This window comes from Paramormyrops kingsleyae, chromosome 3, assembly GCF_048594095.1.
Source record: "Paramormyrops kingsleyae isolate MSU_618 chromosome 3, PKINGS_0.4, whole genome shotgun sequence".
In the NCBI taxonomy this organism is placed as follows: Eukaryota; Metazoa; Chordata; class Actinopteri; order Osteoglossiformes; family Mormyridae; genus Paramormyrops; species Paramormyrops kingsleyae.
This window is the reverse complement of record NC_132799.1, coordinates 12,066,041-12,083,731: the sequence shown is the minus strand read 5'-3', so window position 1 is coordinate 12,083,731 and position 17,691 is coordinate 12,066,041. Positions and strand designations below refer to the sequence as shown.

At 39.1% G+C, this 17,691-nt stretch overlaps 1 protein-coding gene across 1 annotated transcript in view; it reads left to right on the top strand.

The window, feature by feature from the left end:
• The first annotated feature begins 1,149 nt into the window (after positions 1 to 1,149).
• dntt (deoxynucleotidyltransferase, terminal) overlaps positions 1,150 to 17,691 on the top strand; it is a 91,138-nt gene continuing 74,596 nt past the window's right edge. The window contains exons 1-2 of the mRNA XM_072709612.1: positions 1,150 to 1,343; positions 10,735 to 10,909. Of these exons, the coding sequence (XP_072565713.1) occupies positions 1,150 to 1,343; positions 10,735 to 10,909 (369 nt within the window). The remainder of the gene's footprint in view (positions 1,344 to 10,734; positions 10,910 to 17,691) is intronic.

Here is a 17,691-nt window from a genome sequence, read left to right as displayed (position 1 = left end):
GCCGGTTTGTGCTTGCAGGTAGGTAACAGATTACCTTTTGTGGAAAATGACGTGCAGCTGTAAAATCGCATTTCCTAAAATATCCCTGCAGCAGAGTCTTCATTTGAACAGCAGGGCAGAGAACTGGTGCTACTTTTCAGGTGTAAAATGCAGCACGATACAACGTGAGACAGATAATCTTATGTTATATATTCATTTGCTAATAATGGGACTATTCGGATATAAAATCTGGACTATATGGTGAATTACATGGCCTGCAGAAGGCAGCCTGGCCTCAAGCCGCTGAAGTACAACAGGCTCTCACTTAAAACTGCTAGACAAGAACAGTGCAAGGGGAAGAGGAGAGGAAAACAGGAGTTGCTTTGGAACCCCATAATGTCTCTAAATGCGGCCTAAAATTATGTTTGACTAAATAATATATATCTTATTATATATATATATATTGAAATTTTATTAAATAAGTTTAGCAACTTATCACCTTACGACGTCATTCATTCCTTTCATTCATCCCTTTCGGCAATGTTACTTGCAGTCTTTTGTGAGTGAAAACATATATACACGATCACCAGAATGTATACGACTAGTTCAACAGTAATTGTATGACTAATATAGTGAAAATACCTGAAGTCTTATTGTGAAGAGATTAGAGAGGGTGCGGTAATGCAGTGTCATTATAAGCTAGGCTGACATGCTTAAGAAAGGTACTGCTTTAGGCTATACAAAATATTAGCCAAATTACTATCATATTTGCAGTGATTCTAATGGAATTGCAGAGTATTGGGAATACATGTACCGCATTAATTTAAATGAAATTATTAAATTAAAAAACATTTATTTAATTGATAGAAGTTATATAAAGCAATAACCTGAGTGAGTTTTTGCAGGTTTCAAGATTTTACAAATGGCATGATGCATAGTTTATCAAATTACATTCACCCAAAACACCTGCAGTATCAAACTGCCATTCTTTCAGTCCGTCTGTGTTTCTGTCTGCTGTTCATCACAGATGTCAAGTTGTGCTGCTGAGAAAAAAAAGACAGAGCTAAAAACAATGACATCATCAAGGGCGTTTTAGTTCAAGAGAAAAAAAACCTAAATAAAAATGTTTGAAGCCAAAGATCACTGCATTTTCACATTTGTTTTTGGACAATGATCCACACACCGATCCAGCCGCAGGTGAAGAAAAGGAAAAGGCAGCCTGAGCAGAACCTCCAGGTCCAGCATGAAGTCAAGTTCAGGGACGCGACCATCTACCTAGTGGAGAGAAAGATGGGCTCCAGCAGAAGGACATTCTTGACCAACCTGGCAAGAAACAAGGGCTTTTGTGTGCAGAATGACCTCAGGTATGTCTCTACATGGGGTGTGCTATTAACAGCACCTAGTTATTGAAGACTCATGGACCAGATACCAGGAGGGACCTCGCTGTAGTACTATAATACTATAGCATGTGAAATATGCAAGTAATATCCATCTGCATAACTGGTAAAACTTTATTAGGACGAAATTGTCAGATTAGCAAGTAAATGTAAAAGTGGGTGTACATTTGTGAAAGGATATACACACACACACACATATAATAATATATATATTTTTTCATTCTGCATTCAAAGTTGTATTGTTCTTTTGTTACTTTTGACTATACTTCAAGGCATGTGTAAATTCAGAGAGGGCTAATTCTGATTTGTGTGCTACTACCTAACAGCTTATAGCACCTTCCAAAGCATAGATACACACTCTGCATGTATCCCATCAGTATTAGAAATCCACCGCACCTTTCTTGGGCTAAAGCGGTGCAGCTCTGTGCCAGGTCAACAAGCACAGCTGTAGCATGGCACCAGTGAGAGGCTGGTGCTGTTTAACTGCTCCCAGCACACACGCGCTTCATGGCAGCATTCCCAGAAATGCAGCTTGAAAGTATTGTTTAAAAATCAACCACAGGAAATAAACCGTCCGCACCTCAAACTGACATTTTAATGTGGCAAATATGTGCACTAGTATAATATGTAATAGGTATCACTTGTCATTTTATATAACATTTCAGCCTCTTTTTAAAACACACACACCACTTTTGCGGCTTTGTCCTACAACAATATAATTCAAAAACCTTCATGTTACCAATAACAGTAGCATTGAAGTGATGTTGACACTGTTTTGAAATACTTGTGCAAAACGGTATTTGCAATAAATCTTTTCAGAACATCGTAGGAGCATTATTGCCTTTATCACAGAAGGTATTTAACATACAAAACGTCTCTGTCCCACTATGGGTTAATACCTTAAATGCCAACAAAATGATGCATGCAATAAATAAATAAATGGGCATGTCAGTCTATATCAAGTATATGTTTTACATTTGTTCTTGACAGATTTTCACCTTTTGTTCCTGTTACATTCTTTCAATTTCATTTTCATTTCTTGGCTATTCGGGTTATTAATAAAGTTTAACCAGAAAGTTCAAATAAATCATGTTATTGTTCAATATTTAGATCAGAGTAGGTAAAACTTAATATAGAATTCATGTCAATGCCATAACTTTGGTCTTTCTCAAAATTTGTTTAATAACAAACTTGAAAAATAATCGATTGAGCTCTTTTGCTCGACCATGATTGACATTTTCATCCTGTTGACCTCGTGAGCCTGAGCTAGCATATCTGAAGGGACTCGATGTGAAGGCTTTCGAATGCGGGATGCAGGCATTGTGGTTATGAAGGGGAGTGCTTGTTGATTTGTCTGTACTTGTTTTTGTTGGTGGCCCTATATGCTACAACCATGCTATTTTTATGCATTTTATGAAAGTTATCATTGTTTTGGAGAAATGTCTAGATGTGTCTTTATGTGAATCTAGTACAGAAAACTTAATGACAGAGGAGTTAGTGAAATAGCCTGGATTTCTTATGACTAATTAAATCAATTATTATTTTCCCCTGTGCATGTTTTATTTCAATTATAATGCACTTTACATGTGTGAAACAGGAGAAAAACTTAAAATGGGAATGACAGGGCAGTATGTATTAAAATATATTCAGTATGGCAAAGACGCTTAACAGCTTAATGAATGGCCATCATGTTTTCAACCACTTGACTCATTATTTCTAAGGGTATTTTGCAAGCACTTCAAATCTCCATGACGTCTGGTCCGTAAGCCCCCATTTACTGTAAATGAGCTGTGGATCTGCATGATTCTCTGATTTTTCAGTTGTATCAAACTTTATGGTTTGTTCTTTTTTATTTATGCATGCCGTGACCAAAGCCGCACTTTCCACTTGTGAGAGAGGATTGGGAGGGAGCCCCGTGTCACTACTGTGCCTGTTTTACCATATCGACACCGTTACTACCTCTATGTACGTGTGTGAGCGGCAAAACGTGTGCAAGCAGTACCCAAGCTCTGCCTGCACCCCAGGCCCAATACGCCATTCCAGAATCACGCCGGCAGCGGCCCAGTCTGCCCATGCTCTTCAAAGATGTTGCTGAGGGGTAACCATGATGTCATTTTGCTTCGCTTTTAATTTCTTTTGTCAAACTATAGGCCAATCAGTCTAACTTGTATAACTGGTAAAGTTATGGAGGCTATAATCAAAGAGGGGTAGCCAACATGGATTTAGGAGAGGTAGATCCTGTTTAACAAATCTGTTGGAGTTTTTTGAGGAAGCTACTGCACTACATTTCAAACAGACAACACAGAAAGTTAAAGCGGAACCTCAATTTAACGCATCACCATGGTAACACATTGGAAATGGAGCTGAATGTCTGACTTTCTCAATGTGGCAATTATTTAGTCAAAAAACTCTCAAGGCTGAGCCACACTCAAATGCTACTTTCCTTCATCGGGATGAACTTCTTTGTTGAAAGTTTATTATTACTTTTTCTTTGACATAGCAAAGCTATTGATAATAAGTTTCTTTTGAAAAAATTGCCTCAGGTTTGTAAACAGCCCATTTTTAAGGTAAGAAAATTACTTATGCAGTAAGGGGTCTATTCTCCCATCAGGCGCACAAGTCAGAAAAGTGCTCAAAAAATTATGTGTTTTGCAGCCCAGCCGTGCAAGAAGTACAAGTAATGTATCAAGCAAGAAAAGTGTATGAATGGATTTCGGCAAAAAGCAAAATGTGGAAAATGGACTATTTAATTTACATTGTGAAGCTAATTGTAATCCTCAAAAACTCTTTTATTTTGACAAGGATACAATACACTTATACGAAACAACATATTTGTTTTTCCCCCTCTTTCATAACAATTCTGTGTGCAAGCAAATATTCCCAACCAAAAGATAAGCTGTAAATGTTACTATTATTAGTAGCATGAACTGAAGGGAAGTGACTCAGTGTTAGCTGAAGTCCATCAAGATGAGGGTGTCTTCGTCTGTCCCACTCTTGCAGGAGTCCAAGTACTGTACCTGCACTGTGGCTTAGGATTCTGAGAACACACTATTTCCTTCGAGACTATGGTTCACTCATTTTATCAAACTCACCAGTCATTTAGCCTAATTGGCCCGCCTGTATATTAACGAGGCATATGCGTTAATTTTGTCTAATGATAATGGACTTGTATATACTTACAGTATACACTCACCTAAAGGATTATTAGGAACACCATACTAATACGGTGTTTGACCCCCTTTTGCCTTCAGAACTGCCTTAATTCTACGTGGCATTGATTCAACAAGGTGCTGAAAGCATTCTTTAGAAATGTTGACCCATATTGATAGGATAGCATCTTGCAGTTGATGGAGATTTGTGGGATGCACATCCAGGGCACGAAGCTCCCATTCCACCACATCCCAAAGATGCTCTATTGGGTTGAGATCTGGTGACTGTGGGGGCCATGGTAGTACAGTGAACTCATTGTCATGTTCAAGAAACCAATTTGAAGTGATTCGAGCTTGACATGGTGCATTATCCTGCTGGAAGTAGCCATCAGAGGATGGGTACATGGTGGTCATAAAGGGAAGGACATGGTCAGAAACAATGCTCAGGTAGGCCGTGGCATTTAAACGATGCCCAATTGGCACTAAGGGGCCTAAAGTGTGCCAAGAAAACATCCCCCACACCATTACACCACCACCACCAGCCGGCACAGTGGTAACAAGGCATGATGGATCCATGTTCTCATTCTGTTTACGCCAAATTCTGACTCTACCATTTGAATGTCTCAACAGAAATCGAGACTCATCAGACCAGGCAACATTTTTCCAGTCTTCAACTGTCCAATTTTGGTGAGTTTGTGCAAATTGTAGCCTCTTTTCCTATTTGTAGTGGAGATGAGTGGTACCCGGTGGGGTCTTCTGCTGTTGTAGCCCATCCGCCTCAAGGTTGTGCGTGTTGTGGCTTCACAAATGCTTTGCTGCATACCTCGGTTGTAACGAGTGGTTATTTCAGTCAAAGTTGCTCTTCTATCAGCTTGAATCAGTCGGCCCATTCTCCTCTGACCTCTAGCATCAACAAGGCATTTTCGCCCACAGGACTGCCGCGTACTTGATGTTTTTCCCTTTTCACACCATTCTTTGTAAACCCTAGAAATGGTTGTGTGTGAAAATCCCAGTAACTGAGCAGATTGTGAAATACTCAGACCGGCCCGTCTGGCACGAACAACCATGCCACGCTCAAAATTGCTTAAATCACCTTTCTTTCCCATTCTGACATTCAGTTTGGAGTTCAGGACATTGTCTTGACCAGGACCACACCCCTAAATGCATTGAAACAACTGCCATGTGATTGGTTGATTAGATAATTGCATTAATGAGAAATTGAACAGGTGTTCCTAATAATCCTTTAGGTGAGTGTATATCGCTATATACAAAATTGTTATATAATTTTAAAATAATTATGTGAATTATTCACGTGCATTTTGAATTGTGACATTTATTTTAAATGTATAATAAATGTAAAACGTTTTGTTTTGTTACATTGTAACATGCAAGTGTGATCACAGGCATGGGGAGTCCCTGAAATGTCAGCACTCCAATTCCACAAGGGGGTGTGAAGCTAAAGGGACAGCACTGACAGTTCAGCTCATCCAAAGCCAATGGCACCGTTCCCCACTCAGATCTACACTTCACAGTGTATTGTTCGACTTTCTGAACGCCATGTACAGACATGTGACCTAATGCAGCCCTACAGAGCACATAGTGAAAAATACATGTAAGTGCACTTAAGTCAGTGGCCAAATGCACTTAAGAGTCATTTACATACGGCACGCCCATATTTTGGTGTTTCTTTGGCCAAAGCGCGTCCACTGCTTAAGTGCACTTAAACCCCAGACTTAAGCGTGTGGGAAAATACCCTTAAGTGAAAAAAATGTGCAGCTACCTGCTTTTCTGACTTAAGCGTGTGACTGAATCGACCCCTAAATGTGTATCCATAGTACAAAGCTTTCCATGCTATTTATTTTTTGTTTAGATGCTGGAATTGCCTCAGCTGGGTTGTCAGGATGCACAGTGGTTAAACAAAACATGTTTCTCTTGGACACTTTATTTGCTGAACTCTTGTCCAGATTCTTTGAATTAATTTATTCAATGCTGTCAGTGTGTCAGTTAAATGTCTTAAAATGTCATGACCAACTCCATCCAAGTGTTGACACTTTCCTGTAAAAAGGAAGATTCTATCAAAATTCTTTATTTTGTCTTACATAATCCTTTGCAATGGGTTTAAAGTTGCACTTTCAAAATCTCAAAACTTCCAGGATTCTACGTGACCTTCCAACAGCTAGACTGCACTCAAACTAAATTACTCATAAAGAGCGCTGTAAACCACAATGATTTTTTGGCTCAGATATTGAGCTAAGTTTATTGTTCTTCAGCGACAAATGTTTTCAGTCACGTGACCTTTTTCTAAAAGCTAATCTTATTTTTCTAGTTTGAAATATTTTCAAATGAAGAATTGTGATCATGAGGGCATTCAATTTGCTGCGTTGAGTGGACATAAACTTTGCTGTCAGTGTTTATATGGCTGATTGTGCAATGAATCAGATCTATGTGCAGGACGATCCATATCCGTTTATTGAGCAGAGGCCAAAACGCAATCCGAAACTCGTTAACCAAAATGACAGGCAGAAGTCGATATCGTTCTGGGGCAGAACCAAATCCAAATCGCATTTGTGGGCCAAGGAAATCAGGCTAGGGGTCATTAAACACAATGAGACGTAAAGGTTATGCAAGCTAGGCAACCCCTCAGTACGGAGAATCTCAATAAACATCTCCTTGAGCCACTGGCCTGAATTTAAAACATTGTGTAGGGAATAGTCCTGATGTGTAATCATGTAAAGGTAATGACACCTGAGGAAGAGTAACTGGTCCGGTAGCAGATCTGGACTGGATTACAGATCCGGGGGCAGATCGGTTGAAGGACAGATTGAGCATTAGATGTAATTAACCAGAATTATTAAATATCCATGAAACATCATTTTGACTTTCGACCAAATATATTTCACAGATATATTATCTTTTAATCTTTCTAAATGAAAAACCTCATTTTGACACTACTGTAAATGTCAGAGGGATAATTATGCATGTGCAACTTTTTTTTTTAAATTTCAATACTAACTTCACACAATTATTGATCATAGGTCATTGTCTCTTTGGACATGAAAGTTAAAAACAATAACATCAGATACCATTAGTAAATTCCTTTAAGTTATACTAAGTACCAACAACAACAGCCCTTTCCTTTGCCCCATATAAACATGCATATTCATAGCAGCTGACATTGTTTGGCTCCAGAGCTGCAGAACCAGGTGCTGGCTCAGGAACCGCTGGGTCTTTCCAGCCAGGGCACGCATTCTTTCTGACCTCATCACCTTTCCTTTTGCTTGTTCCGGCTCAACTTATCCTCCTCCCTTTCCGTTATCATTTTTTGGCTACACTATTTTAAATAGCTTTACCACATAAGCACATTTCTCCCTGCAACCCTGAACTTGATAAGAAAGTATCAGATGGATGGATACATGGAAGTACAATTTGCAAAAGGTTCTCAGATAAAATATTAATATTATATTGTTCATAACCAAACAATATTTTTGATGCCACAATGTGGCATATAATGACAATCCATCCATCCATCCATCCATCCTCTTGTCCTGAGCTGGGTTACAGGGTTTTGGTACAATGTTTTTGCAAATTATGGAAGTGATTGCACCATTAAATATACCAAATGAGGAAAGTTTGAAAGCCAATTCAATTCAATTCAATTCAATATTATTTCCATAGCACATTTTCACATTACACTTGGCTCAATTATCCCTGCCCAAAGGCTCCAGTGAGCAAGCCAGAGGTGACAGTGGCAAGGAAAAACTCCCTAGAAAGAAGAAACCTTGGGAGGAACCAAACTTAAAGGGGGAGCCCATTCTCCAGGGGCCGGCAGAGGAAGTCAAATGAATAACATGACAAACAGTGGTACAGCAGCAGGGAAGGAAGGAGAGACATCACAGGGTCAAGGGTGGGCAGGCCGGAAGGACGTCACGGGTAGTAGAAGCATCACAGGCAGGTAGTCGAGGCATCCTGGCAGCACACCCCAGGTGGGATAGAGGGAATAAAAAGTGTGTTAGCCAAAGCAGGGGAGACTAGAGGCAGTGCAGACAGTTAGGTCTGTAGGCTCCGACAGATAGGGCTATGGCAGCATAAGTAGGAGGGAGAGGCAAGTGGGATCACAGGCATGGGGAGTCCCTGAAATGTCAGCACTCCAATTCCACGAGGGGGTGTGAAGCTAAAGGGACAGCACTGACAGTTCAGCTCATCCAAAGCCAATACCACCGATCCCCACTCAGATCTACACTTCACACTATGGGTTTAACTGGAAGTGAGCAGTTAGCTAGAGCTAGAACTAGAGTCCCTATAAGCTAGACTAAACACGTATGTTTTTAGTCTAGACTTGAATATTGAGAGTGAGCCTGAATCTCACACATCCACTGGAAGACTAGTCCACAGCTGCAGAGCTCTGTAAGTGAATGCTCTGCAGCCTGCCATAGCTTTTTCTGCTCTGAGTACTAATAGATGTCATACTCCTTCAGATCAAAGCAGTTGAGGAGGGTTGTAAGAGATCAGTGACTCTTAAGGTATTCTGGTTTATAAGGCCATTAAGGCCGTTTAATGCTTTATAAGTTAATAGCAGTATTTTTTGTAGTCAGATTTTTTAGTTTTTGTAAGAACTCTGGCTGCTGCATTTTGTATCAACTGAAGTTTATAAGGATCCAGATGGAGAACCACAAATGAGGGTATTACAGTAGTCCAGCCTGCAAGTTATAAAGGCCAGTATCAGTTTTTCTGCATCCTGAAAGGAGAGCATCTTCCAAAGCTTGGCTTTGTTCCGTAGATGGTAGAACACAGTTCTAGGAATACTGCTTACGTGACCATCGAAACATAGATCTGAATCAACCAGGACACCAAGATCTCTGACCACAGTGTTAAGATGAGTAGGAAGACCACCAAGGTTGAGGTCGTCAAGCTTATTTCGAGCAGCCTAAGGACCAACCAGCACTTTTTTCCATATTAAACATAAGGAAAGTTTAGCCATCCAACACCGGATGTCTAACTACAGTGTACTACAATGTAACGTATGAGAGATATGCCTCAGATATCGTTGGTTCAGTTCTAATCTGCAGTTTTTTTTATATGAAACTTGCTAATAAAATTTTTAAAAATACTTCCTGCATTCAAACTTTCACTATTTTCTGGCATGGAGTACCCAATATTTCTGTATGTATAAAATCTGTGGATAAAAACAGTGGTAGTACAACACCTGACAGAAAGTTCTGGGCCACGTCATGTGAAACATGAGTCATCATGTACATTTACTATAGAAAATGCTCTATTTAAGATGATGTGCTGCAGCAAAATGATAATGTCTTGGTATGTTTGCCAAAGTGCTTGTTTATTGTCAACTGGGTAATCACACACAGTAGTTTTCAGCCATCAATGATGCAATTGCGGTTTGAGTGGGAAATTTACTCTGAATGGCTTGATGATGGTACTTAATTACCTGGACTCTTGTGAATATAACACTTCCGAACAGCAATGGTCGTTCTGACTTCACATTAGTGGTGCCACATTCATTATGCATGCTTTTTAAAACTATCATAGAAATATCATTTTAAGTGTGATTACATAAGGATACTACTGTATCACCCGTGCACTCATGTTCCGTCATGCAAGTACTGGCCATTATACCAGTTTTTCATCTTTGTTGTTGGAGTGACACATTTCTGGTTGTGTAAAAAGTTACCGATTCGGGATGTGCTTCACTACTGGTCACCAAAGTGTTGGGATGTCTTAGCAGTCAGCAGGTTTATGGGACCTTTGCTTCTGTCAGTTGGACCTGCTTTCTTGGAAGTTCCCCGTTTTTCTTCAGCTCCATGCGAGATTATGACGATTAGGATGTGTGCTATGTACTGATGCTGCTGCACTAACCATACTGGCAAAGCAATTAGACACAATGGTGTCATTGCATGCCTGACTTTTTGGCAGAGATGCTGTGGTTCCTCTGTGCCTTTTGGCAAAGATCAAATAAGAGACAAACAGCAGCTGCTTATCTCCACACCTGTGGAACCAAAAATGCTTTAACCATTTTGTTTGATCATTAGGCATTTTGTTAATGCTTAGCAGAGCTTTGAATTCCGTGACCTACATATGTCACGATCTATAACCGATTTTCATAACTGGATATTTTTTCGCTATATGGGTCACATGCCTTGTGTAGTAATATAGAATGAACCATAAATGGAATTTGATGCCTGTTATGTTTCCAGCAACGAGGTCACTCACGTGGTGGCGGAGGACAACGAGGCCCAAGAACTGCAGGCATGGCTCCACAACCATGGCCTGAAGGACCAGGCAAGCGTACAATTACTGGACATTACCTGGTTCACCGAGAGTATGGCCGCGGGGCGGCCCGTCGTTGTCGAGTCCAGACATCGTATTCAGGTGGGAGTTTCTTGAACATTTCCATCACATTTCAAAATTGCTTATAACAGTACCAGTACCTACCACTAGGTGGCAATGTGGTCCAAAAGAGAAGCTGAGAACAATGAGCGCTGTTTTTTCATGATTTTGTACTGGAATGTGGCAAGTGCAAAGAGTAGAGAGTACAGTATAACAGGAAATTGTAGCAATGATTTACTTACTGGGGCACCCTACGTTGCCTGGGACAGGCTCCAGGGTCCCCTGTGACCTTATCCAGGAAAAGTGGTTAAATGATGGATGGATTTACTTACTATCTTACTGGGGAGACCTATTTGTTTCTTTTGGGAGTATTCAGTGAAGAAGGCTCAAAGTTATTCAATAAACAAGACCTCTGAGGATTAAAAACAGACAGTTGTCATGCTTTGAAGAATGCTAGCAGATACATTTCACCTTGTAATCCCCAATTTGCTTTATAAAACATTATATTAAATAAAATGAAGGACACACACACACACACACATGTCAGCTAAACATATCTTTATGGGGATCGCTCAGGGAAAAATGCTAACGTTAACTATGACAACCTTAACCCCTACCCAGCCCAAACCATAACCATAAGTAACCAAGCAAAATACAAGTTTTTTTTTGCATCTTTAGTTTTTTCACTGCAGTCACACATTTTCATTAAATTGGAATGAAAACCATAATGGAAAAAAAATGGGTATTCATTCATCACATTATGGGGATAATGTATACCCGCTCCCACACACACACACACACACACACACACACACACACATAATTATTGTATTAATATATATGAAGTTGGTCCACGCTTTGTTGCTCTAATAGCCCCTACTCTCCTGCAGAGGCATTTTATTAGATATCAGAACATTGCTGGTGGGATCTGCTGCCATTCAGGTTGGGTATTGATGTTGGGCGATCAGGTCCATTTCTGTGAGCTTCTCTAGCCATCACTTGACTGCTGAACCTTCTCCCTGGCATTTCGACTTTCACAATCACCTCACCTGTGGCTGACCAGGGCAGCTCTAGCAGAGCAAACTGACTCGCTGGGAAGATGGCGTCCTGTGATGGTGCCAAGAGGGAAGTCACTAACCTCTTCTGTAAAACCTGTACAGCCTCCCATCCTGCTGCTCATAGTTTGTTGCTGGAAATTGTGTGACTGTGTGTTTAGTTATACACCAGTGACAGCGACGAGTATGGCTTAATTACAGTAAGCAATTCCTCTAATTAATAGTGGTGTCCATATACTTTTGCCTGTACAGTGTATAATTAATATTTTTACATTAACCTGATAAATACAGGGATACCTTTCTGTCTTCAGCATAAATCAGGGGGAAACAGTTATTTTTGTCCATAAACAGTTTAATCACGAGGCCCCATCAAAACATTTCAGATGCTTCTCTGACAAGTGCAGCTGCTCCAGCAGAGTTCTGGTTGCAAACATGGCCAGACTGGTGGGCGAACACAGGCACTGAAACAGCTTTTCTCCTTTTACAACTCATTTAGTGCAGCATATGTGAATTTTATATCAGCATATGATGCCTGCTAAGATGGATTATACGTATTTCGACCCCCAGTGGAGGAAAACGGGGAAACATTTTCTTCCTGCAGGATCAAACTCAGCTGTTTAAATGTAAAAGTAAGTGTCAGAGTTTCAGAGTTATATCTTTTTGCCACAGAGATTAAACACATGCCATATATTATATCAAGTAGTACTTCACCTTAAGCTTTGACCTAAAATATATCACCCATACAATGTGTTCCCCTTGGATCCAGCATTTACAGGTGCACTATTACCACTACTAAGTATAGTAGAATGCATACTTAGAGTAAATCATGTACATTTACTCCTACTGATAAGAATATACAAACATTTTACAAAATTTTAGAAATTTTGCTAAATAAAAAGTTACAAATTACAGATTGTTTCATATTTTCAATGGATTGTCCATGCAAATTCAAACTATAAAGCACTATTTGAACATTTATTTTACTAGTAATACAGTTATACTTTTCCTATGAATCCTTTATTCAAAAAAGGTTAGCATCCCCAAATATGCATGCCTTAAAAGGCTGAGCGTGCCCAAATTTGGAGTGTAATACAGTAAAAGAAGGTAAATGATATCATAAAAATTATAGATAATACAAGCAACTGGATGACTCTATAGAGATGTGACTAACCTTTAAAATCATCCCACAAAACAAGAAGATAAATTATAAGTTATTTTCAAAAGAACCCCAGATCATATCCAAAGCTGTGTTGGGCTGGAGATCACGATCATGATATTATCTGGCCAATTCAATGCAACTGAAGCGATGGAACTAATGCTTCCTCTCAAAAAAAATGCACCATCCATCCCTTTTATTTGCCCCCTTGCCCCATTCAGGATAGTGGGGGGCCTGGACTTTATATCAGAAGCACATGGCAGGGAGAAACCCAGGATGGGGGGGCAACCCATCACAGAGCACATATCACACACACACACACACACACACACACACACACACACACACACACCAAGTAAAATGCATTTAAAATAGACACTACAGCAAGAAAATGACCCTAAACATTCCAATAAATCATCTAAAGCACAAATGCAGCGTTCTGCAAATGCTACCTTAACATCAAACCACAAATTTATAGAACTGGTGTGGCAAGACAAAAGGCTGGACGGTCATGAGAGACACACCAGAAATCTGGAGCAGCTGAAACAGTTCGGGCCAGTGTTTATCAAATGGGGGGTTGTGACCCAAAAATGAGCTGCAAGACCATTTTCAGTGGGTCAGGGAGAGAGGAAGGTTTTTTTTTTTAAAAAAAAAATATTGCCATCCCCAGTCAACAACTTTTATCATGAATTTGATAAAATCCAGACTTACTGACTGAAAAATAGTTCAGGTCCTGAGGCTAAACCAGCCAAGAACCTTAGCCTAGGGCAACAATTAGGAAAAAAAGAAGATCTGAGAGAGCTAAACAATTGCCACTAAATAATGTTTGAGCTACTATTAAATAGACTTTGGTCATTCTTGGGATTTTCTCAGCAAATATAGGAGCTGATATAGATTTTGACAAAAAACGTTGTGGCTCAGTAAGTGGTTCTGTTGTCTCCTACCTATAGTCTTACGTCTTTCCACATATGCACACTGTCATTGTCCTCTGTCCAAAGATATGCAGTTAGCCTAATCGCAGCATGATTGCATTTGTCCTGGGGTTGGACTGCCATCCCAAGGATACAGGGTGTACCACTGCCTTGGTTAAACTGCAGGCTCTCCTGTGATCCTGACAAGCATTAGAGAAAAGTTAATACTGATCCTCCCATGGTGGCTCAGTGGGTGGCTCTGCTGCCACTTGCCTCCTGGGATGATCGGCGCTCCTGCTTTGTGTGCTGAGTTTGCACTTTTTCAGCATCTCCTCATTGTACCTCTGGATTCTCTGTTTTCTACTGAAAGTCTAAAACGTGCAGTTAGGCAGAGTGACATCTGTAAACTGCCCGTCGTGTGTGTGAGAATGTGTGTGCTCTGTGATGCACTAGCATTCTTCACCTGTGCTTCCTGGGTGAATGGACATTCGGGGCGTAACAGTACACAAAATTCACGTTTCGGTTCTTGGTTTGGTGCGATATTGCTACAGCAGGGAAAATGGAATTTGTTTTTAAATGATCTATTATTAAAACTGCAAACAGAATTAGGAACAGTTGTAAACCAATGGCAATGCATCTGTAGACGCGTTGTACTTTATAAAAATAAATGCACAACATAAAAAATTTAAATCATAAGGAATGAATTCTCATGTTCTTAATAAACATGTATGGTTGCATATCTGCAGCTGAACACCAGAACATCCCCTCTAGCCTTGAACTATAATGTTGAAAAATACTGTTTTCTGTATTGTATGTTTTGTGTTAATGTTTGTATTTGTCGTTCATTGTTGTAATGAAAAAAAAAACATGCAAGAACATGGACAGTAATGTTGCTATTTTTGGATAAGTACACATTGTAATTGATATATCTTCACAACGTTGAAATAAAAATAAAACTTTACAACACACATCTGTGCATTTCTAACTTTATTTACAACATACACCTAAGAGCATGATGGAGACTGCAACTGTAATTGTGGTGTTCTGTACTAATCTTCAAATTTCAATATACTGTATTAACTGTGATTTAATGTTACCCATGTAAAGCAGTCAAATACTTTAAAATAACCATCAGATTTTAAAGCAGTGGTTACCCTGGCACTGTTGTTATAGCTCATGTGCAGCTATTTCATAATCAAGCTACTTAAGGAGCGTTAACGGACTCTCAAACATGGTTCCTACACTCCTGTGACAGGTCGCAATGCTTGATGATCTAAGTCAACCGATGTAGGACAGCTTCTGTTCTGATGTAGCTAATTGTAGGTTTGTAATGAAATAATATAGATCTGCTGTAAGATTTCTTGCGTAAGCATGAGAGTCTGAAAGTCTGAGTGACGTGACAGATGCATGACAGTTGGCAACCCTGTATATGTAGTTCTGCAGGCATTGCAGTTTCTTGTTTTACTGGGTATTTACAAAGATTGATTACTTGATTAAGCAAATAATAGCTTGCTAATTTACATAAGTTGTGTTTTTCATGTGTCCCTCAGGCCACTGCAGTAACAAGTGTATCTTTTCATAAAATCCTGCTTTATAACGTTATAACATGACCTTACAGCTCAAGTCACACCACCATGATTCCTCTTAGAACTGCCTAAGCTTAAATGTATATCACGCTGTTTCAAAATAAAAGTCTGTAAACTCATGTTATAGTTATATTCCCTGTTTTCAACAATAAAAGCACAGAGTAGCGGATGCACTTCTTGATGCGTGTACTTGTATCCTGGTGGGAAACATGTCAATGGGTTGAATGTGCGTCTCGATGTTCTTGCTGCCATTAATCATCCACTGAAGAGGCCTAAAGGAGCAGGACCCTCATCAGGAAAGGGGCTGGCTCCTGACACACCTCACCACCTCCTGAGAGTGTCATTAATCCGTATGAGCGCACCTCAGCAACCTGTAAGGGTGCCATTAACCGGACTGTAGAGGTGGGCCACAGCACATGTCACATTCTGGTGCAGTATTAATGTTCTGTTCATCTCAGTGTTACTTTAGAAAGAGTAAGGATTGCAAACCATATTAAATATATTAGCAATGGCACAGGAGAGAGTTTGATATTGCGGAGGACATAACTTAATAATTTAAATACAAAGGTCTATTTATTGGGCTGGGGGGATGAATGAATCTAAATTAAATATTGGGGAGTACACGTCCCCCCGGTTCCTATGCCCCACTATATACAGTATAACTGCTAAATAACAATGCAAAACAGTCACAAAAATATATATATATATATTCTCAGCAAGGATGGAAAATGTCTTTCAATAAAACATTTAAAATATGAGACAGTCAGAACTTTGCCATATACCTGGAAATGTAATAGAAAGCCCTGGAAAATTCAGTAAGAAAGAAAATTCATGAGATGAGATAGAGACTGCTGATGGAATAGAAACTGGCGAGTTGAAGAAACATTTGAAAAAAAAATGTATTGCATTTTAAGCTGCATAACTCCAATGACAAAAGCTTCTGACCCATAATTGTGATATATGACAGTTTGGACTGAAATAATTTATCAGAAGCAAAGGTACTCAAAGGAACTTTAAAAAAAATTCAATTCCCACAAACAAACAACACTACTCTATACATAATGCAAATACAAATAATTCTGTGAATTATATAGCCTAGGAGAACAACAAATTGTTCAATAAATTACAAATTTCCTTCCTAAATGATACCAGTTGTCCCAGACTAAATAAATCATACACATTTACCTTCAAAATCAGTACTACCTAAGCCTCAAAGTATCTACTGACCTTATCTTCCTTCCTTCTCTCTTCAGCATACATCCCATAATTGTCAGCAAAGAACATTTCACACAATCACCAATATATCCAATCTGACCAATCAGAATTCATCAAAAGTCCAACAAACAACATAGAATGCAGTTATTTTATATTGTAATAGATATAACAGCATTTTAGGAAATGAATGGAAAATGTTCATTCCGAAGAGGCTGTTGGTGGAATGCACTGGGAATTTTGGTTAGGGATGCTTTGGAGGGCCATTTATTCACTAGATGCATGTGCTTTAGAAGTCATTAGATTACTAATAAACTTAAAATCACAAATCTTCTCTGCGTACAGTGAAACTCCACAAGGATGTCCACTCTGTTCCAAAGCTTTCGAATATTTATTAAACCTCTTGCAGCAGCCATTTGTCAAAATGACCCCCTTTCTTTAAAGCGCTGTAATCCATACCCTCAGTTCAATGAAGATATGTTTTCAGACCCACTGACTGATTACAGAAAATATTCATACTAATAAGTATCTTTAAGTGTCTTTTTCATTATTTCATAAACTAATCACCAGAACATGGGAGAGACAGGTGGAAAGTTGTTGTACAGTATATACAACAACTATATAAAATATAGTTTATAATGTATATATAAATAATGCTTCAAGATACCATTGTTGGTATTTGGTAAATCAATTAAGAATAAAACTGGGTAACACTATACTTGAAGATGTCATCTATAATGCGTCACAGATACCTTCATAATGCAGTATAAGAGTTAGCATAAGAATTAAGCATGATTTGTACTGCATTATGAAGGTATCTATAGTGAATTATAGATAATGGCTTTATAGAGCATTCATAATACATAATACACATGGCTGTAATGTGTTGTGCCTTTTTATAAAT